This window comes from Budorcas taxicolor, chromosome 10, assembly GCF_023091745.1.
Source record: "Budorcas taxicolor isolate Tak-1 chromosome 10, Takin1.1, whole genome shotgun sequence".
Classification (NCBI taxonomy): Eukaryota; Metazoa; Chordata; class Mammalia; order Artiodactyla; family Bovidae; genus Budorcas; species Budorcas taxicolor.
Window position 1 is genome coordinate 44,122,300 of NC_068919.1, and position 23,534 is coordinate 44,145,833.

Consider the following 23,534-nt stretch of genomic DNA (forward strand, 5'->3'; position numbering starts at 1 on the left):
AAGAGTCAGACACGACTGAGTGACTTTCACTTCACTTCACTTCAATATTCTGGATGTCTGAATATACTATAGTTTATCCATTCAACTTCTGAAGGACATTAGAGCTCTTAGCTTGTTAATAATAGTTGTTTTAAATTCCTGATCTGATAATTCCATCATTCTTGCCATCTCTTGTTCTGTTACTTGCTCTGTCTCTTCTTATTGCATTTTTTGCCTTTTAGTATGCCTTATAATTTTTTCTTGATAGCCAGATATGATATACCTGGTAAAAGGAATTGCTGTAATAGGCCTTTCATAATAAAATGGCAAGGTATAAGGGGAAGGGAAGGTCAGTCTTTTAGTGAGCCTGTTGCTCTAAACTGTGAGTCTCATGTGTGTCTCACTTCGTTGGAACAGGATGGCCAGAGTCGTTTGGGCTTGGGCATTTCCCTCCCATGATATGGAAGGCTAGAGGGAGCTGGAGTTGAGTAGTTCTCTTTTCCCAGGTCAGTTAGGCTCTGACAAATAATACCCTAGCAAGTTAGGCTGTGATGATTAACTATTTTCTCCAGAGGGCAGGCATCCTTAAAAAACAGAGTCCTCTGGCATATTTAAAAATAGTTCACTTTTCCATTCCCCAACTGAAAGCTCAAGGGGATTTTTTATTTTTTTCTCTAATATTTGCTGTGGGAACCTGGTTGAGCTCCTGGAGGCAAATCTCACAAAATTGTGGGGTCCCTTCTGTGACCTGGAACCTTTAACTCTTAGAGCTATTTACACTGAGCATCCAGAAATTCATCGGTTACGGTTCAGGTTTTCCTTCCCTGGCACTGGTTCCTGCCACATACCGTCTACTCCAGTAAGCTGTGACTCCCTGTTTTCACTTGTCCTTCTCCAGTCTGGGCATCAGTGGTTCAGCCTATACTCTTCCCTCTTTTATGGATCTGAGAGCTGTTGATTTTTCAGTTCCTAGAGTTTTTACCTGTTAGAGTGGTGACTTCTAAGCTCCTTACATGCAGAACTGAAAATTGTAAGTTCCCTGTACATACTTCTCTCTTTCCTTTCCCTCTTTTCTTTTTTTTCTCTAAGAACAATTTAAATCTTTCTGTCCTGTAGTAAAAGATATGGTAAGTTTCAGGTGTGTCCCTTTTTTTTGTGGGAAAAAGTGAAAAATGGAGGAAAGTGAATTGGTGTCAGGGCTGAAAATAAATTGGCAGATTTCTGGCTTTGGTCTTCTACTTCACCAACTATGTGTCTGTGTTAAACAGGCTGTTTTTGCATGGCTTAGAAAAATATATAGGAGCTAAATAGTGATGATGCCAGAGAAACTCAGCTGAGACCACCTAGTGTCTTGGTCGTTAGATTTTATTTTCTGATGCTGTCTTATGACATCTAAGTTGGGTAAAAATTTGGGTCATACTTTCCTAATGATTTGGAGCAGGAAATGGCAACCCACTCCAGTATTCTTCCCTGGAGAATCCCATGGACAGAGGAGCTTGGTGGGCTACAGTCCGTGGGTCGCAAAGAGTCGGACACAACTGAGCGACTTCACTCACTTTCCTAATGATTAGTGCTTTTTTTACAGTTAGTACATTGCATATAACTAAGCAGGATATAGTCATCATGGTACTTAGAATTATTATGTTTTTCTTTCTCTTGAGAATGATGGCAGGAATTTCGATCTCTTAGATCAACCTGTTAAATCTGTTCTTTGGTTGAAAACCAAGATTGAGAACTCATTTATTATATATTCCTTTATTCGTTGAATATTTGAGAACCTACTGTGCCAGGCCCTATGAATAAAATGGTGAATGAGAGTTCCTATCTTCACAGAATAATATACCAGTGAACAAGCAGTTACAGTGCACAGTGGTTAATGCTGTTTGGGGATGCTAAAAGAGTCTGTAAGAGGGGCCCCAAACCCAGAATCGAGTCAAAGGAAAAGTTTTCCAGAGAAAGGTATGTTTAAAGTAAAAGCTAAAGAGGAGCAGGAACGAATGAAGGAGCAGAGATAAAAGGGGGATCCAGGCCAAGGGCCCTTTGGTGAAAATGAAGTGAGTTTGGTATTCATTAGCATGTAACATAAGGGAGTGATTTAACTGAAATGAAGCTGTAGAGGTGAGTATGTCCCAGGTCAGGAAGGACTGTAAGCCCCCACTGAGCCACCTGAGAAGCATTTTTAAGGGGATTGGGAAGCTGTTGAAGGCCTTCAAGTTGGAGGATGACATGATTAGACTTGCATTTATAAAGTTCCCTCCGGCTACAGTGCTGCACAAATTGGTTTGGAGAGAGAGGTAAGGGAGTTGAGAGGAGAAATCTGAAAGCAAGATCACTTGAGAGATTGTTTCATTCCTGTGGGAGAATGGTTTCTTTCCAGAGTGATGCTAATGAAGTCTGAGGAAAGCTTAGAGATTTGAGTGTTATTTAAGAGCTAAAATTCCTGTGTCTTGTTTAGGTCACTGGGTAGATGGTTAGTATAGTATTCACTGAAGAAAAAACCCAAGAGAAGAAAGTAGGTTTGACAGTTTCTTGGGGAGGAGAGGGATGGTGGGAGAAGTGGGAACCAAGAGAAGATGAGCTTAATTCGGACTATTGAAATTGAGGTGTCTGAATTTTCTATGGTGAGGTAGAAAAATATACCCCTGAGTATATACATCTCAAACACAGGAGAAGGGTGTTAGCTGGAAATACAAATTAAGATTCATCAGCATATAAATGAACATGTAGGAGTGCTTTGAACAATAACTGCAGTACTTTGGAACAGTGTCTTTAGTAAATGGACACTTATTAAATATTTTTTGAATGAATATGTGACTAGACGCCGTGGGAGTGGTTTTGAGTGAGAAAAGAGGTAGGCTTGCTCCAGTATTGGGAGGAAATGAAACAGTTAGGGACAGGCTGAGTAAGAAGGAGCAGTGAGAGATAGGAGGAAAACCTGGGAGAACCCAAAGGAGGAAAAACAGTGTGAACCCAAAGGGGAAAGAATATTTTAGGAAAGACCGAAAGGCTGTCAGGATCAGGAGAATAAGATTACTAAAACGTGTTTCTTGGATTTTTCCTCAAGGATGTGATTTACCTGGGTGAAGAGAAGGAGATCAGTGGTTTGGAGGGATGGGATTAAAAACCTTATTGCAGTGAGTTCAGGAATGAGGAAACAGAAACATCTAGTGAGGACAGGTCTTCAGTTTGGTTGTGAAGGGCCTGTGGGGAGAGACAGAATGGCTGCCAGGCAGGAAATAGTGATCAAGGCATGGGTGTTAGAGCTTGTGTTTTTAATGGTAAGGTTGTGAACATGTTTAATGCTCATTATAGGAAGTCAGCAGAGAAGGATAAAGTTAAAAGGAGAGAGCAATAATACAGTAAAGTTTGTAGAAGTGATTTGACTTGGGCAGGAGGGCCACTTCTCCTGTATGAGACAGGAAGGTTTGGTGTTAGAAAATCAAGGGAATTTTCATCATAAGACTTTTTGTTTCTGTGAAATAGCAACTAAATAAATAACTAAATTAAATAACTAAAGTAGTATGTGCTTATTTAAAATTATTTAGAATGCAGAGATATAAAATAGAAATTTAAAATTTCATTCTTTGCCCTTTCATTGTGTTCCTCAGAGATTAACTGGTTTCAGTTTCTAATGTATCCTATCAGATTTCTTTCTAAATACACACAAACTGTATTCACATGAGAGATTGCAGAAAGATTTCAACTGTTTTTTTTTAAAAAGTGGGGTCATACTATACATATGATTGTGCACAGACCTTTTTTTCCCCTATCATACCATATTTGGTTTTCTTTCCAAACCGAGCACATAATAAATCTACCTTTTTTTCTTTTCAGTAGCTTATACTGTTCCATATATGGAGATACTGTTTTGTTTTAACCATTCTAATCATGGGAATTTAAGTTGACTCTAGTTTCTTGATATTAAAAATAATACTCAATGGATGTCTTTAACAGTAAATAGTATGGTCAAATCATATTCAGGGTTTTAATGTATTCAATTATATCTGTGTAAATCCCTGGTTTATTAGTTTATTCAGTGGGTTATAATCTGTTACAGTGATTTTTTTTTTTTTTTAAGATTTCTTTCTTTCTTTTTGGCTGTGTTGGGTTTTGTTGCTGCGTGTGGGCTTTTCTGTAGCTGTGGCGAGTGCGGGCTACTCTTCATTGTGGTGCCTGGCTTCTAGTTGTGGTGGCTTCTCGTCGCTGAGCGCAGACTTAGGATGCACGGGTTTCAGTTCTTGTAGCGTGTGTGCTCAGTGGTTGTAGCCCCAGGGCTCTAGAGCGCTGGCTCAGTAGTTGTAGCAAATGGGCTTAGCTGCCTTGTGGCTTGTGGGATCATCCCGGAGTAGGAATTGAACCCACGGCACATGGACTTACTTTCTCCTCAGCATGTGAAATCTTAGTTCCCTGACCAGGAATTGAATCCATGTCCCTTGCACTACAAAACAGATTCTTAACCACTCGCCCATCAGGGAAGTCCTGATATGGATATTGACTTCCCTGGTAATCCAGGGGTTAAGACTCTGCACTCCCAATGCAGGGGGCCAGGGTTTGATCTTTGGTCAGGGGACTAGATCCCACATGCAGCAACCACCTGATGCAGCCAAATAAATAAATTTTGGGGCTTCCCAGGTGGCTCAGATGGTTAAAGAAATCTGCCTGCAATGCAGGACACCCAGGTTCAATCCTTGGGTCAGGAACATCCCCTGGAGAAGGGAATGACAACCCACTCCAGTATACTTGCCTGGAAAATCCCATGGACAGAGGCATCTGGTGGGCTACAGTCCATGGGGTCACAGAGAGTCAGACATGACTGAGGAACTAACACTTTCTTCACTTTCCCCTGCATTGGCAGGAAGATTCTTAACCCCTGGACCATTAGGGAGGCTTGAGTGTAATTTATTTTGATGTTTATATTTGGCCACTGTGAATCCCTATGTGTCCCTTGTGTCCTTTTGACACGTCCCCATCATTCATTGATCACTTCCTTACCTCAATTTTCTAGGCTCGTCTTGTATTCCACTGCCTTAGCTCTGGAATGAGTCATTTCTGGATCCTTGAGAATGGTTTTAAAACCAAAATCTGGGTGCCACATGTGCTCATGCTATTGAGTGTTGTTCCTCTCAGGCCCTGGTAGTGGATAGAGCTCATAATTATTTTATTGCTGTGTTTGTTTGTCAAGTATATGTATGTATGGGGCTTTCCTGGTGACTCAGTGGTAAAGAATCTGTCTGTAATGCAGGCAACCTGGGTTTGAGCTGTTGGTCAGGAAGATCTCCTGGAGAAGGAAATGGCAACCCATTCCAGTATTCTTGCCTGGGAATTCCCATGGACAGAGGAGCCTGGTGAGCTACAGTCCATGGGGTCGCAAATGAGTCAGACAGAACTTAGTGACTAAACAATAACATACATATATATGTATAGATAATATCATGAGTTTACATTGATACTTCCAATGCCAGTTCAGTACCACCCAGTTCATTCTAGTTGTTTTCCCTTTCCATTTTTGTAATTCTTTTCTCTTACAGTGAAAAACCTGTCATTGTTCAATATGTTTACTTATTTGATCAATTTGCCTCCACCTCCACTCACTCCTCACTTCACTTGGTTCTGCCACTCCATGCCAGACTGCCTCTTCCACCTTGCCTGTGCTCCAGCATACCATGCTGGGTGAGGACCTAGGACTTCCATGCTGGGCTCCTCACCATTTTCAGGGTCTTACACTTAGCAGCAGCTTAAACTGAGACAATAATTCTTTTAAAGAGCCGTAAGGACTGCATCATAATTTACTAACGAGTAAGAATTATATTGGAGAAGGAAATGGCAACCCACTCCAGTGTTCTTGCCTGGAGAATCCCAGGAACCAGAGAGCCTGGTGGGCTGCCATCTTTGGGGTCGCACAGAGTCGGACATGACTGAAGTGACTTAGCAGCAGCAGCAGCAGCACACTCTGTACGGGGTCCCTTGTTCCTTTTCCACTCCGTGGACCTGCTCATTTTACATTTTGAGTTACATATAAGGAAATACACAGATCTTGGAGTGAACTCTTAGACTGAGTTTTGATAAGTGTACCTGTGGATATTCAATGGCCAAGAAAGTTTCTTAGTGTCCTCTTGCATTTAATTTCTACTTTTCCTTCAAAGAGGAGAGGATGGTTATTGAACTTTATATTTTTAGTAACACGTGTGTCTCAATGACTGTAGCTTTAAAAATGTGTCTTCCAAATTAAAAAAAATTTTTTTTACTTGTGCTGGGAAAAACACGTAACACAAATGTATCCTCTTAACTATTTTTAAGTGTATAGTTCAATAGCATTAACTATATTCACATTGCTGTGGAACACATCTCTTTTTCATCTTGCAGAACTGAAGCTCTGTACCCATCAAACAACAACTCTCTTTTAGCCCTTCACTACTTTCTGTTTCTGTAATTTTGACAACTCTAGATATCTAAGTGGAATCATGTCATATTTGTCCTCATATATTGTGTGTGTGTGTGTGTATTTAAAAGAGTGATTTGGCTATTCTCAGTAATTTTCTTTCCCATAAACACTTTTTAATCAACTTGTTAATATGTATAAAAATTCCATAGTGATTTTTATATGGACTGCATTAAATCTGTCAGTTTGGGGAAAATTAACATGACAACTATCAATATATTGAGTCTTCCAGTCTGTAAACACAGTATATCTGTTTATTCAGATCTTTATTTCTGTAGTATATTATAGTTTTGAACATAAATTTTGTATATTGTATAAAATATGTTCATAAGTACTTTGAGTTTTCTTGATACTATTTTAGGTGGAATTATTATTATTTTAAAGACTATATTTTTGTAGATTTTTAGGCACAATTTTAGGTTAACATAAAAACTGAACAGAAAATACAGAAAGTCTCTATATACTCCCTCACAGTACCCCCTTCCCATTTTTCCTATTTAGTAAGTATTTTTCCCTTGCATTAGTGTTACACATACAACTTTTATACCTGATTAGTCAGTATGGATTTATTTTTATTAACTAAAATCCATAGTCTGCATTAGGGTCCAGTCCTGTGTTGTGTGTTACATGGGTTTTGACAACCACATAATGACATGTGTCTATCATTACAGTATCATACAAAGTGTGTTACTATTGCACTGAAAATCCTCTGTGATTTACCTGTTCATCCCTCCACACCACTAATCCTCGACAACTACTAATATATTTTTTTGTAGTCTCAATAGTTTTTCCTTTTTCAGAATGTCATGTAGTTGGAATATACATGTTCTTTTCAGATTGGCTTCCTTCACTTAGCAGTATGCATTTAAGTTTCCTCTATGTCCTTTCGTGGCTTGATACCTCATTTCTTTTTATCACTGAATAATATTCCATTGCATAGTTATGCCACAGTCTATTTATCCACTCACCTATTGAAATAAATCTTGATTGCTTCCAGTTTTTGGCAGTTTCAAATAAAGCAACTGTAAACTTTCACATGAAAGTTTTTGTATGGATTTAAGTTGTTAGTTCATTTGAATAAAGACCTGTGTTTGGTTTTGTGAAAAACTGCCAAACTGTCTTCTAAATGGCTGTACCATTTGGCATTCCCATCAGCAGTGAACAAGAGTTTTATTGTTGCACCTGCGTTTGGTGGTGTCGGTGTTTGGGGGTTTCATCACTCTAAGAAAATTGTAGTGGTATCTCATTTTAATTTACTGTGAGATAATTCCATAATAGTGTATTATGTTGAGCATCTTTTTCATATACTCATTTGTGATTTGTCTATCTTTGGTGAGGTATCTGTTAATCTTTTGCCCTTTGTTTTTGAAATGGATTGTTTCTTATTGCTTGAAGAGTTTTTTGTGTATTTTGGATAACAGTCTTTTTTCAGTTAGTGTTTTGTGAATATTTATCCCAGTCTATAGCTTGTCTTTTCATTTTCTTTAGAGTCACTTTGCAAAACAGAAGTGTTTAGTTTTTATTAAGTTCGACATTATCAAATCTTCTTTTTCATAGATCGCACTTTCATTGGTGTATTTAAGAAATCATTGCCAAGCCCATGGTCCCTTAGATATTTTTCTGTGGTATCTTCTAGTAGTTTCACAGTTTTTGTGTTGTATGTTTGGCTCTGTGGTTTAATTTTTGTGACAGGTAAAACGTGTATCTCGATTCACCTTCTTACATGTAGCATCCATTTGTTCCAGCACTACTTGTTGAAAAGACAGTCCTCCACTGAATTGCCTTTGGTCCTTTGTCAGAGAACAGTTTGACTATATTTGTGTATATTTGATTTGGGCTTTCTATTCTGTTTCATTGATTTATTTGTCCTTTCTTTTTTCCACTACAACATGGATTAGTGATCATTATAGCTTTATAATGAATCTTCAAGTTGAGTAGTGTCTGTCTTTTGACTTTGTTCTTTTCTTTCAATAGTATGTTGGCTATTCTGGGTCTTTTGCTTTTTCATGTAATAATTAGAATCAGTTTGCCAATGCTCACAAAATAATTGGATGAGAGTTTGTTTTTTATTTTATTTATTAGTTTGTTTTTTAAATGGTAGTAAAAAAATTTTTTCTAAGTGGGGAGATATGAAAAATTGTGAGATACTAAAGGAGTGAAACTTGTCAGGTGGGCTTGGCCTTGGTTCCAGTGTGAGATGGTAACATAGGAGGCTTCTGAGCTCATCTCTTCCCAAAGACACCAAATCTTAGAGCTGTACACAGAAGAATTCCCTCTGAAAGGAATCCAGAAACTGGATGAGTAATTGCTGCACATTGGGCAAATGAGGAAAAACCCATGGCAAAAAGAATCAGAAAAACTGAGATAAACTCTTTCCAAAAAACCCACCCCCAGCACAGCAACACACTGTCAGGAGAGAACTTAAAAATCCCAGCTTGTGAGGCATGAAGTGGTTGGACCCAGCCTGTAGCACCCCAGCATTTTAGCCTTTGACTTGAAGGATGGCCCCCAAAACACCTGGCTCTGAAAGCCAGTGAAGCTTGCTTGTGTCTCTGGGACCCTGAAGGCTATAGCAAACAGGGAAGTAATTCTTAATAGTTCTTGCCATGGCTGCCCCCCAGAATTCACTGCAGAGACAGAAGACAGAAATACCTGTTTCCCAGTCTTTCTCTGAAGGAGGACTATTTGCATATTCAAAGTACTGCTGCGTAAGAGTCAAGTTTCTAATTCACCACACATCTAGGGACAGACCACAGTGCTCCATACAGACTTGAGAGGCTGGCAGGTATCACTTCCACATTCTCCTTCTGGTCTACTCCATGTCACTGTGGTCTCTCTGTTATGAGCTGTACACTCATCTGTTGTCCTGGCTCTTGTGGCTGCATTTTAGGGGATGCACCCCTGTTTCACTTGCATTCATGGGTCCCACAGGACTGTAACAAAGAAACAGTTCTTACCTACCTGTCTGCTAACTAGCTGTGAGGGAGCTGACTAAAAAACCCGGTTCCCAGTCTCTCCCTGAAAGATCTGCCTACATACTTTAAAAGCTGCTGTGGATGGTCCAGCTTCTAGTCAGCCTGCATCTGGGTGCTTTCGAGATCCCCTCTTTGGGACACTGGCAGATCTTGGCACACCCTCAACTAAGAAGATTGAAATTGTATTAAGCATCTTTTCTGACCACAGTGGTATGAAATTAGAAGTCAATTGCAAGAAGCCAATTGGATAATTCAGAAATATCTTGAGATTAAACAATATGCTACTAAACAAGGAAAATCAAAAAAGAAATCAGCATATGTTAATATTAGAAGGTCTAGCCAGAGCAATTAGGCAAGAAAAAGAAATAAAAGGCTGCTGCTGCTTTTCTCTCTTTTTTTGGCTGTGCTGCACAACTTATGGGATCTCAGTTGCCTGATCAGGGATTGAACCTAGGCCACAGCAGTGAAAGCCCAGATCCTAATCACTAGACCGCCAGGGAACTCTCAAAGGCTTCCCAATTGGAAAGGAAGAAGTAAAACTCTCACTGTTTGCAAGTGACACAGCACTACATGTAGAAAACCCTAAAGATAGCGCCAGAAGACTGTCAGAACTAATTGACAAATTCACTAAAGATCATGGCATCTGGTCCCATCACTTCATGGGAAATAGATGGGGAAACAGTGGAAACAGTGGCAGACTTTATCTTTTTGGGCTCCAAAATCACTGCGGATGGTAACTGCAGCCATGAAATTACAAGACGTTTACTCCTTGGAAGGAAAGTTATGACCAACCTAGATAGCATATTCAAAAGCAGAGACATTACTTTGCCAACAAAGGTCCGTTTAGTCAAGGCTGTGGTTTTTCCTGTGGTCATGTATGGATGCGAGAGTTGGACTGTGAAGAAAGCTGAGCACCGAAGAATTGATGCTTTTGAAGTGTGGTGTTGGAGAAGACTCTTGAGAGTCCCTTGGACTGCAAGGAGATCCAATCAGTCCATTCTGAAGATCAGCCCTGGGTGTTCTTTGGAAGGAATGATGCTAAAGCTGAAACTCCAATACTTTGGCCACCTCATGCGAAGAGTTGACTCATTGGAAAAGACCCTGATGCTGGGGGGGATTGGGGGCAGGAGGAAAAAGGGATGACAGAGGATGAGATGGCTGGATGGCATCACCGACTCGATGGACGTGAGTTTGAGTGAACTCTGGGAGATGGTGATGGACAGGGAGGCCTGGTGTGCTGCGATTCATGGGGTTGTCAAGAGTTGGACATGACTGAGCAACTGAACTGAAAATTGGAAAACATAATTATCAGGTGGAAATAGATTGATCAGTAATGGTTGGAATAGTAAGAATGGGAGAAGTTAATAATTGAAATTTGTGGAAAAAAGAAAAATTAATACCAGAACCAAGACAGTTCTTTGAGAAACATCTTCAGTGTTCTTCTTACTTGCTGCAAGTAATAAATTCTTCCTTCTCCCGGAAAAAAAAAAAAAAAAAAACCAAAATGAGAATCTGTAAACTTTGTTCTTCCCTTCAGTAATAGCACTCCCATAATGTATTTTGGTTAAATAAAAAGATATTGATCATTCATTAGGTTAATTAAAGTGAGATTCTTATTGATGTCACTTAAAAAAAAAGAATGAGTATAAGCGTCTTGTTTTTACTTAAATTGTACTATACTTTTTAAAATTTGTCATATTATTTTTGATAGTTTTTTTTAAGCACACATGGAAGCACATTCATGTGCTTATCATTTTTACTGAATGTTTACTAAATACTTTCTTTGGGTGTGAGATATAGATATAGGTATAGATATAGGTATATAGATGGGTAGATAGATAACCGTTCAGTCATGTCCGACTCTTTGCAACCCCATGGACTGCAGCCTGCCAGGCTCCTCTGTCCTTGGGGATTCTCTAGGCAAGGGTACTGAAGTAGGTTGCCATGCCCTCCTCTAGGGGATCTTCCCGACCCAGGGATCGAGCCCAGGTCTCCCATATTGCAGGCAGATTCTTTACCATCTGATCCACCAGGGAAACCTATACTGCTGTTGAAATTTATCCTATGGTCTAAACATCATATTAGGCTTTGATCTCATTCTTTGAGGAGCTTACAGTGGAAATTTCAGATTTGTTGCAGGCACTTTTTGTTGGCAACCTTCTATACAAGGGGAATTTTGCTGGGGGCTCTGCAAAGAATTTTCATCTTTACCAAAAAAAGAGATACATGATGAGAAAATCTTGCTATTGCTCTTTCATTTCTGTTTTGGACACTGATATGGGAAGTGATACCTGATGCTGAAATTTGTGACCAGGAGGCTGCAAGCATTAGGACCAAAGCCAACTTGTATTAATGAAGGAACGGTAGAAAAGAGTATGGTCACTTTGGAGATTCTTTAAACATACCTTTACCATATGATCCAGCTACAGTCATAAACAATTTCATCTGTAAGTTATATCAGGAGAGAGAGATTTAGAAGCTTAACAAAGTCCTGTCATGACTATCAACAAAGAATGTGTGTGTTTGACTTTAAAATTTAAATATGTTCCTCATTTTTGACAATGCAAAAATAACAAGCTCTAAATCAGGGGAAAAAGTGAACACAAATGAAAAATACAAAGAGTAATAGACAAAGTAGTACAGTTTTCCAAATCTTACAAATGAGACTGTTGTACCAGTGATAACTGATGAAGCTTTAGGGGATTAGGTCAATGGTCAGTAGTGTCTGGACAGGCTAAAACACCCTTTACCTGTTCTTAGAAAAACGTATGATATAAAGGAAGAGAGTATATATAGCCTGACAGTTTTTCATATATAGACACATGATCACCTGTTAAGATGGGACTGTTTAAATAAAACATCTTAAATTGTGTTTCTCTCTCTCTCTCTCTCTCTCTTTTTTTTTTTTTTGTCATACTGCATGGATTGCAAGATCTTAGTTCCCCAACCAGGAATTAAACCCATGCCCTCGGCAGTGAAATCACCAAATCTTAACAACTGGACCTCCAGGGAATTCCCCATTTTTCTTTCTTTACTCATCCTGTTTGAGGGACCTTGGGTAGACAACAGAAATAATTGAAGGCTATTAGATTAAGGTGTAATAAGAGAAAGTAATAAGAAATATAAATTCATTATGTTGTTCATATAGGAAGCCCAGTAATTGTTGACTTATTCTTAGCACCCTGCTTTTTTACCTTAACAGAATATATGGTTATGAAAATCATATCATTTCCTGAATTCGAGGAAATACATTTTAATGATTATTAGCATTACAGAAGCATAAAGTCGTCATGCAGTATTAATAATGGAAAGAAAAACAGAAAAGATGAAAATAAACAGTTTAACTACTATAATGAAGTAAACATTGTATTCTGGAATCATGTGCCTGTTTGTAAATTCAGCTCACAGGTTTGTGCCTGTTTCTGTACCAGGGAATTAATGGTCTCTGTAAGAAGCTTAGACCTACTTACTTTCTTGTATTACATGTAATAATAACCAAGCAGTTCTAATTCTCTTCTTCCTTAAAATTTTAAGGTAAGTCTTTAATAAAAGTAAAATAAAAGTATGTGTTTAGTCTGTGATTGCTGTGACACAATATTCTGTGACAACAGAATATTCTTTTATTAAGGAAAATCACCTAGATTTTCAAAAATTAGCGTTGAAATTAACTCATTGTAAACTTTGTCTTGGGCTTAGCCCTGAATTGAGAAACTGGAGAGTTCTGAAATGGATGAGTTTTAAGGTTTTTTGTTTCTCAAATTTATTTTCACTTGGAGGTTGTGCAAAAGATCTACTTCAGATACTCTGTCATTTATACTCAGTCCACAGTGAAAACTAGACCGAAAGTTGAGCTTTCCGGAGATTTAGTGCTGGACTACTTTGTAGCACTAGGGTTTGGAAAGGCCTGTATAGAAGTGGTGCCTCTGGACGTGTTAGTTGCTTTTGGGCTTCCCAGGTGGCTCAGTGGTAAAGAATCCATCTGCCTATGCAGGAGATGCAGGAGACATAGGTTCGATCCCTGGATTGGAATGATCCCTTGGAGGAGCAAATGGCAACCCAACTCTAGTATTCTTGCTTGAAAAATTCCATGAACAGAGGAGCCTGCTGGGCTTCAGTCCATGAGGTCACTAAGAGTCACACACAAGTGAGTGACTGAGCATGCACATTCACATACTGTGTCAATCAGAACTTGTTTTGGATTTTGTGATTGTTGTCAGTGCTTGATAAATGGTGGGGATGGAGGAGGGAGACAGTGGGTAGAGAGTGGGTTTGTTTCTGATAGATTCTGTCCAAATTGAAAAGAAGCGCTTTTAATTGCCCTCAGTTTATTTAGCTTAGTGGAACCCCACCATATTTTTGTTAGCCAGTGATGAAAAAGCCAACAAATAACTTTCCTTTGAGTAATATGAACACCACCAGAAGAAAGCATTTTATGTTAAAGGGTTGTGTGTTCCCTTAATAGCCATGGTCTATAGTGTACTGAGTGTGTTTTACCAGGTAAATTACTAGTCCAGATGGCTAAACTTTTGAAGGATATAAAACCAAAATCCATTTCAGTAAGCTATCCACTTTGCATAGTTTTGGATAGGATCCATTCTAGTTAGTGGTAATGCTCTTAATTTGTTTTTAAAATACAACTTTTAACTGTATGCTTTTTTGATTTTTACCTAGGTTACACAATGTTCTCCTATGCTTGAGATCTACAGACTACGTATCCTGCAAGAACTAATCAATGGTTTTTCATCTCCTGGAAATAAAAACATAAATATGGTGCCAAAAGAACTCTTTACCTTACTCTGACAACAGTTTATTCGGCTATACTTTTATATTGAAGAGACGTATACAGATTCAATTACTCGTGCGGAGACTGTCGTGTAGGATCATGGACCATCCTAGTAGGGAAAAGGATGAAAGACAACGGACAACTAAACCCATGGCACAAAGGAGAGAACATTGTTCCCGACCATCTGGCTCAACATCCTCTGGGGTTCTTATGGTGGGACCCAACTTCAGGGTTGGCAAGAAAATAGGGTGTGGGAACTTCGGAGAGCTCAGATTAGGTAAGAACTTGGTTCTTGTTATTGGTTTAGACTAACAGCAACAGCAGAAGCTGTGATAAGCTTTGATGTGTTTCAAGACACGCAATTTATAATTTTATAAGATGTTCTTGTAATGAGGAACTGTTGTTAAAAGAACTGAAGAATTCCTGAAGGTGACTATAGTCATTGTCAAGCGTTATTGGTATCCAAGGTTCATCCCTCTATGTGTATGATAGGATTTAATATTTTCTGCCAGTGCTGAGATTTTATGATGGAGGGAGATCCGCATGCAGGTAACAGTAAAATGAAGATTCTGATTTAGTTGGTTGGAGAGATAGAGCCCTGTGTTCTATCTTTTTAACAAACTCCCAGTTGATTGAGATGCTGTTGGTCCTTGAGTCACATTTTGAGAAGGGTTATTAAGGCTTTATTTTAATTCAGACTCTGCCCCTAGTAAAGGAAGAGTAAATCCTTACTCAGTGATCCCGTACTTACCCTGCAAGGAGATACATCAGTGTTTAGAGCGGTTTTCCAACTGATACTGTGTTTACATTCCTTCCTGGAAGTTCCAGCATCAGGACTAAGCTAGAGCTCCAAGGAGAAACTTTGCAATTTTTTATTTCCCAACCAAGGAGAGATTTTTTTTTTGAGTATTAATTTACGTGTGAGATGATGAATAATGATAAAATCAACCAATTTGAAGACATGAAATTGGGAAGAAGGTACATTGGTTATTTAGATACTTTTTATGACCTTCTCTAGGTGAATGCAGAAGAGAAAATGAAAGTAAATTTGTGATGTCATCAGCTTAGAGACTGTGACAGATCCTTTTTTAGGCTAAAGTGTTTTATTATTTTTCATAGCTGGTGAGGCTGTATATTATTATGAAGACCTATTGTAAGAGGCTTTGCCCTCTGAGGGGACAGAGCATGAGAGCTTAAGATGATTTTTGTTGATTACCTCAGCTACTTCTGATGATTTTTCAAAAGAAGATCGAAAAAAATCTTCTCATCCCCCCCATACAGAGATTCAGCTGCGCTAGCCAGAGATCACTGGGTGCAGAATTGAATTTAAGGATGCTGAGAATGAATTTATTTTTACCACTAGAAGACTAGCAGCCTGGAATTTCAAGACCTGACTAGGATAATGAAAGCCTTTTTATATTTAGTGGTGTGTTCATGTTCGGGTTAGCAAAGCCTGCAGATGCTACTGAGAATAGGAGTAAGATGTGTAATTTCACACTGTTTGAGTTCCTATCAACTGTTGAGTTGCTTTAGCAGCTAGGTTTGTGAATATTCATTTATATAATGGATTGACTTTGCTCTAGCAACACAGTAGTACTTGAATTAAATAGATTATGACATAAACATCCACAGAATTACTGCTGAGAGTCAGTTTATAATGTATATAAATTCGTGCTTTCTCAAAACACCATAAAATTGTTTAGTTTCTATAAGGATGAAGGAAAATTTTGGTCAGTGAAAACTGGAAATGTATTTTAGTTACTTGAGTCTGGATTTGTATTGAGTGTATGATCTTTATGTTTACACAAAAATGGAAAAATCTATTCAAGTCGAAGGATGAATTTGTAGCCTATGTATATTCTCAGACTGGTAAAGTGTGGTGTTTTATTTCCTGTAGTGAAGCTAGGGTAATTATGATGGGTCTCATTTTGACTTGCCTTGTAGTCAGTAGAAAGAACTCATCTTTCTTTTCAAGTGGTTTTATTCTTGTGTGCCGATGAGGTTTTCGTTTGCTCTGGGACCATTACTGTTGGGGCATTGTATCTGGGAATACTTTTATTGACAGAAACAAGAAAAGGAACGTTCAGAATTATTTGATACCTTCCTGACAATAGGGTGTGCTATATACTCCATTCCATTGCCCTCTCTCTGTGATATTAGAAAGTAGAGGACTCTGCAGATAACAGAAGGTGTAAACTGGAAAATTCTGAGCTCAAGGAGGTGCAGATAGGCCTCCACCCAGGCTACCATTACAGGGCTATGCTTTCTTCTCCAAATTCATTTCTTTCTCAAGCTACACTGTCCCTTCTGTCCCTCAAATAATCAACTGTGTTCGTGGTTCAGAGCTTTTACACCTACAATTCCTTATGTCTGCAGAATTCTTTCTTCAAAATTTTGCTTAGCTGATTGCTTCTTATTCCTCAGGCCTCAACTTTCATGTTGCTGTCTCAGAGAAACATGCTGTGACTTCTTTTCCACCTCCATTTAAAATAGTGTGTTTTTCCCCAGCCACATTCTATCCCATCAGACTGCTTCACGTTATTCATCATGTTGATCACTGTCTGAAGTCGTTTTATTAATATATGTTTACCCCTTAATTGCCTCTCTTTATGCTTGACTATAAGCCCCTTGGAGGGCAGGGGATTCTATCTGTATTATTTGCTGCTGTTATTTGTGGCATCGAAGAAAAGACAGCCAGCTGAATAGGAAGCAGAGGCGCAGCAGGAACAGGAGCATCTTTGGGTTCCTGGTAGGAGGGGGTCATGGTGGGTAGTGGCCTTAATGTTTAGATAGACTCTTGGATTCCAGACAGAGAACCCTCCCCAGACAGGTGATGATCAGTGTATTTTGGTTCTCTGTAAATCTGTCTCCACCATATCATCCATTTAACAAACACTTCTTGAATATTTACCATCTTGCTAGTCTTTGGGAAAGATACAGAGGATAACAAGGTGTCCCCACGAATCTCACAGTCTGCGGGAAAAGATAAGTTAGGAGTATGGGATTAACATATACACACCACTATATATAAAATAATCAGTAAGGATTTACTGTACAGAACAGTGAACTTTATTCAATATCTTGAAATAACCTGTGAAAGAAAAGAATCTGAAAAAAATGTATATATGTATGTATAACTGAATCACTTTGCTGTATATCTGAAACAAACATAATATTATAAATCAACTACAATTTAAAAAAAAGAATCTCACAGGCTAGTGGTAGAAAGAGAAAAACAAATTACAGCATAAAGTGATAAGTATTATAGTAGATTGTGTAAAAACTACACTGGCAGAGAAGGTTAATGAAGGTTTCACAGAAGCGTGTTGTTTGATTAAGAGTAAGATAGGACTTCACTGGTGAGCACAAGGAAGAAGGAGTCTCCACCAGCAGAACGTTGTAAGCTCTGTGTGCTGTGAAAGTGTTTAGCATAGTGTCAAAGCAGCAACAGTTATACATGACTGGGTTGTGGGATGTGAAGTGAAAGAAAAGTAATAGATGAGGGTGTAAGATAGGTTGGGACCAGATTGTGAAGTGTTTGTGTGATATTAAAGCATATGGGCTTTATCCTGTAGGCAGTGGAGTAGAACCATCAAGGGTTTTATAAAACCAGACATTATCTGGTTTCTATTCTAGAAAGATAATTCCCAGTATAAAATTAGATCAGGTAGTAAAGAGGTTGTGGATTTTTGCTCTCATTGTACTACTTGTCACTTTGAGTTACGTTCCTTCATCTCCCTACTTCAAGATATGGTTGATGGTAGTAATTTGCTTTATTGATATTCTCATATGTATTCATATTCTTAATTCTTTTTATGTGTATGACATATAATGGGTACCTAAGCAGTCCAGGTTAGAGGTGGCTGGGCCTGCCTTAGCTCTGAAAATGGCACTGAGATGCAGAGGAAGGGGTGAATTAGGGGGAGATTTTAGAAGTAGACTATAGGCAGGATTTGTTTGCCAGTTATTTTAGGGGAAGGGGTCAAAGATGGCTGAGTTTGTGAGGCTGGGAAGACCAAGTGCATGAGGAAACCTTTACCAGAGATAGGAAACACAGGACCAGGTAGGCGGTGGGGAAGGCAAGTAGTTAGACTTGGTGAATATATTGACTTTGAGGAGTGTGCAGCACATAGGCACAGATATGACTGTGAGACACACAGAAGTTTAGGCTTCAGATAGGAATTAAGAAATCATCACTATGTAGGTGTTGATGAACATGCAATCATGAGTGATGAGATGATGTGGAGCCTGTGTGAGTGGGAGAAAGAGGGTGCATTTAAGGGATGCTAGAAGAGGGAGAGCCTCAAGAAAGAGAAGTTGGAAAGTCAAGAGAAGAGTTTCTAGAGGGTTGGAGCGTTAAGCACAGCCTTGTGCCCTAAGGTTAAACAGAAGAAGCTAATTATTACAGCCTTTGGTCTTTTACTTCTGTTTATATATTTCTGATGACTCCTTTTTTCCTTCCTTTTCTTTTTTTATGAATGCATGTATTTTGTAACCAGGAGAAAAAAAAAGCAATAAAAAGAAAAGCAAAAAATGTGCCTTTAAAGGCATAGTTTAAAAAAGAAACCTTGCTGTTGCCCAAAATTTTTTTTAAATTCTACTTAAAAGCATCTTCAAAGATAACCACTAATTGTGTTTAATTAATTTAATTTTCCAGAATTAAAAAATGTTTATCAGGACATATTTTAGAAATGCAGTCAAACTGTACTATAAACTTGTTTTTAATCAGCATGAACTTTTGTGTCAGCTTACAGATCATGCACTTTTAATGTCTGTAGTTAGTGGTTTATTGGACTTTCCCTGGTGGCTCAGATGGTAAAGAGTTGCCTGCAATGCAGGAGACCCAGGTTCAATCCCTGGGTTGGGGAGATTCCCCTGGAGAAGGAAATGGCAACCCACTCCACTATTCTTGCCTGGAGAATCCCATTGGCAGAGGACCCTGGCAGCTGCAGTCCACGGGATTGCAAAGAGCTGGACATGACTGCACGACTGACACAGTCTGCACAGCACAGTAGTTTATAAGCCGGTCTTAGTATACAGATAACTTATTTCTATTTTTAAATTATAAGTAATACTATACTAAACATCCTTATAGATGCTTGTAATAAATACATCTTCGTAGTCCAAACTTGGTCGATTATTTCCTTAGGATAAGTACTTTCTATGTCAGAAATACAGACATATTTGTGATCTTGTTACATATTGTCACTTTGCCCTCCAGAAAGACAATTTCCCTGATTTCCCTAAACTTTCTATGTGACTGTGTATGTGTGAGTGAGTATGTGTATGTATTTGTTTCTCTACTTCAGAAACCTTGAACATCATTGAGAACCTTTTCATCTATGCTAGTCTGACAGGGGAAAATGATATCTAGTTAAATCTGTATGTGTTCATGGGTGAAGTTAAACATTTACACATTTATTTATATCTCTTCTTTTAATCCTTTGTGGCCTTTGCGTATTTTTCAATGGAAAGATTATTTCTGTGGAGTCTTACCTATGTATATTGCCTCAATAGAAAGGGGAATTTTGAAGGTTTGAGAAAGGAAGATTGATAAAGGATGATTGTGGATAAAAGGTAGGAGGACATGAAGGAGTGGAAACAGATCTGCAGGTTGTTTTTTTGTTCACTGTGAAAAAATATGGGGAAATATTTTGCGGATTTTTTTTTTTTTAAGGTTTGAGTCTTTTGCTGAATCAGGTGTGGAAAGAATCATGTAAACATTTGTTAAAAATTATTGTTTTCCTCTAGGACTTAGAAAATATATATCCCTCGTCTACAAATAACAGCATTTCTTCCTTCTTAATTGCAAAAATAAGTAGATAGGTGATTTCATATCCTAAAAGGTATGTACCAATGATTATGGGAGACCCTTTAGACTAAACAGTCTGGCATATAAATGTTGCTAATGATTTTTATACTGTCTTTGTGAAGTAGGATATTGTTAAAGAATGTATTTTCTTACAAACAAGAAAATGGAGGCACAAAGAATTGACTTTTTTGTTCTCTTTCGTCTTTGGTTTCTGGTGAAATATGCAAAAGTATGTTAGAACAGAAGGATGTTTCTGACAGAGGTAAACTGTCCAAGGGTATCAGCTTTTCGGGTGACACACTCTTCCCTTCTAAAATAAGACACTTATTTCTGTGACTATAGAGTGTACCACTAGACCATCAGGTAGGACCTAAATCAAATCCCTTATGATTATACAGTGGAAGTGAGAAATAGATTTAAGGGTCTAGATCTGATAGATAGAGTGCCTGAAGAATGAGGTTTGTGACATTGTACAGGAGACAGGGATCAAGACCATCCCCATGGAAAAGAAATGCAAAAAAGCAAAATGGCTGTCTGAGGAGGCCTTACAAATAGCTGTGAAAAGAAGAGAGGTGAAAAGCAAAGGAGAAAAGGAAAGATATAAGCATCTGAATGCAGAGTTCCAAAGAATAGCAAGAAGAGATAAGAAAGCCTTCTTCAGCGATCAATGCAAAGAAATAGAGGAAAACAACAGAATGAGAAAGACTAGAGATCTCTTCAAGAAAATTAGAGATACCAAGGGAACATTTCATACAAAGATGGGCTCGATAAAGGACAGAAATGGTCTGGACCTAACAGGAGCAGAAGATATTAAGAAGAGGTGGCAAGAATACACAGAAGAACTATACAAAAAAGATCTTCACGACCCAGATAATCATGATGATGTGATCACTAATCTAGAGCCAGACATCCTGGAATGTGAAGTCAAGTGGGCCTTAGAAAGCATCGCTACGAACAAAGCTAGTGGAGGTGATGGAATTCCAGTGGAGCTATTTCAAATCCTGAAAGATGATGCTGTGAAAGTGCTGCACTCAATATGCCAGCAAGTTTGGAAAACTCAGCCGTGGCCACAGGACTGGAAAAGGTCAGTTTTCATTCCAATTCCAAAAGAAAGGCAATGCCAAAGAATGCTCAAACTACCACACAATTGCACTCATCTCACATGCTAGTAAAGTAATGCTCAAAATTCTCCAAGCCAGGCTTCAGCAATACGTGAACCGTGAACCCCCTGATGTTCAAGCTGGTTTTAGAAAAGGCAGAGGAACCAGAGATCAAATTGCCAACATCCGCTGGATCATGGAAAAAGCAAAAGAGTTCCAGAAAAACATCTACTTCTGCTTTATTGACTATGCCAAAGCCTTTGACTGTGTGGATCACAATAAACTGTGGAAAATTCTAAGAGAGATGGGAATACCAGACCACCTGACCTGCCTCTTGAGAAACCTGTATGCAGGTCAGGAAGCACAGTTAGAACTGGACAAGGAACAACAGACTGGCTCCAAATAGGAAAAGGAGTACGTCAAGGCTGTGTATTGTCACCCTGCTTATTTAACTTATATGCAGAGTACATCATGAGAAATGCTGGACTGGAAGAAACACAAGCCGGAATCAAGATTGCCGGGAGAAATATCAATAACTTCAGATATGCAGACGACACCACCCTTATGGCAGAAAGTGAAGAGGAACTAAAAAGCCTCTTGATGAAAGTGAAAGAGGAGAGTGAAAAAGTTGGCTTAAAGCTCAACATTCAGAAAACGAAGATCATGGCATCTGGTCCCATCACTTCATGGCAAATAGATGGGGAAACAGTGGAAACAGTGTCAGACTTTATTTTGGGGGGCTCCAAAATCACTGCAGATGGTGACTACAGCCATGAAATTAAAAGATGCTTACTCCTTGGAAGAAAAGTTATGACCAACCTAGATAGTATATTGAAAAGCAGAGACATTACTTTGCCAACTAAGGTCTGTCTAATCAAGGCTATGGTTTTTCCTGTGGTCATGTATGGATGTGAGAGTTGGACTGTGAAGAAGGCTGAGTGCCGAAGAATTGATGTGTTTCAACTGTGATGTTGGAGAATCCTCTTGAGGGTCCCTTGGACTGCAAGGAGATCCAACCAGTCCATTCTGAAGGAGATCAGCCCTGGGATTTCTTTGGAAGGAATGATGCTGAAGCTGAAGTTCCAGTACATTGGACACCACATGTGAAGAGTTGACTCATTGGAAAAGACTCTGATGTTGAGAGAGATTGGAGGCAGGAGGAGAAGGTGACGATCCAGGATAAGATGGCTGGATGGCATCATGGACTCGATGGACGTGAGTCTGAGTGAACTCCGGGAGATGGTGATGGACAGGGAGGCCTGGCGTGCTGCGATTCATGGGGTCGCAGAGTCGGACACGACTGAGCGGCTGAACTGAACTGAACTGATAGAGTGTGCATGACAGCCTCTCTGCATGTTGTTCTTTCCTTATCTGGACTACTTAACTGCCACTAATGAACTTAAGTTGGAATTTGTAACTTCAGCTGTTGCCAGTCAGTCCTGTTTGTGGCAGTTGTGATCATTACAGTTTACTGTTGCAGCTTATATAAAGCATTTGGTTTCATATTGCATCCCACGAAACCTTGGAGCCCTTAGTTTCCTACAAGAGAATGAGAAAGGAAAAGTAGGAGAGGCAAAAGTCTCTCTGTTGAGTTTTCAATAAGATTTTGTTCAAAAGGTATAGTTCTGTTGTGTTAAAAATTTTTTGAAAGCATTCATGTGACAGAATATAGGCTTAAGCTAAAACCAGATTTTAAAATATTTTTTTTCTAGGTGAAAGTAAAATCATTGTGAAATCAAATTTTTAGTTTTATAGTCATAGCTTCTTAGGAAATAGCATTTTGAACACATGAAACTCAACCTATATCAGCCCAGAACCAAGCCAATTAGCAAAATAGAACAACTGATACACAGTCAGCCCTCCATGTCCACAGGTCTCTCCTCCATGGGTTCCAGCAACCAGGGGTGGAAAATATTCTGGGGAAAAATGGTCCCATGAAGTTCCAAAAAGCAAAATTTGAATTTGCCCTGTGCATGTGAAATTTTACATAGAATTTACATTGTATTTACAGCTATTTACATGGCATTAACATTGCACTGGATGTAATAAGTAGTCTAGACATCTAGATCTAGTATACAGAGGATATACCTAGGTGGTTATATGCAAATAATATATACCATTATAGATAAGGGCCTTGAGCATCCCCAGCCACAGATTTTAGTATCCATGAAGTTCCTAGAACCAATTCCCCACAGGAAGTAAGGGGCGACTTTATTTCTGCTTTTACAACATTGTTTAAGTTTACCTATAAATTTGTAAGTTTTTAGGGTCTGTGTGTACAACAAACTAAAAACAAGTTTTATTTATTTATTTATTTTAATTTTTGGCCACACTCTGCAGCATGTGGAATGTTAGTTCACCGACCAGGGATCGAACCTGCACTCCTGGCATTAGAAGGCAGTCTTAACCACTGGGCCGCTAGTCCCCAAAACAAGTTTTAGAGTCT

At 38.8% G+C, this 23,534-nt stretch overlaps 1 protein-coding gene across 1 annotated transcript in view; it reads left to right on the plus strand.

Moving 5' to 3' along the window:
* Window positions 1–23,534, plus strand: part of CSNK1G1 (casein kinase 1 gamma 1) — a 148,327-nt gene that overhangs the window by 30,584 nt on the left and 94,209 nt on the right. Inside the window, exon 2 of the mRNA XM_052647408.1 lies at window positions 14,065–14,453. Within this exon, the coding sequence (XP_052503368.1) occupies window positions 14,276–14,453 (178 nt within the window). The 5' untranslated portion in view covers window positions 14,065–14,275. The remainder of the gene's footprint in view (window positions 1–14,064; window positions 14,454–23,534) is intronic.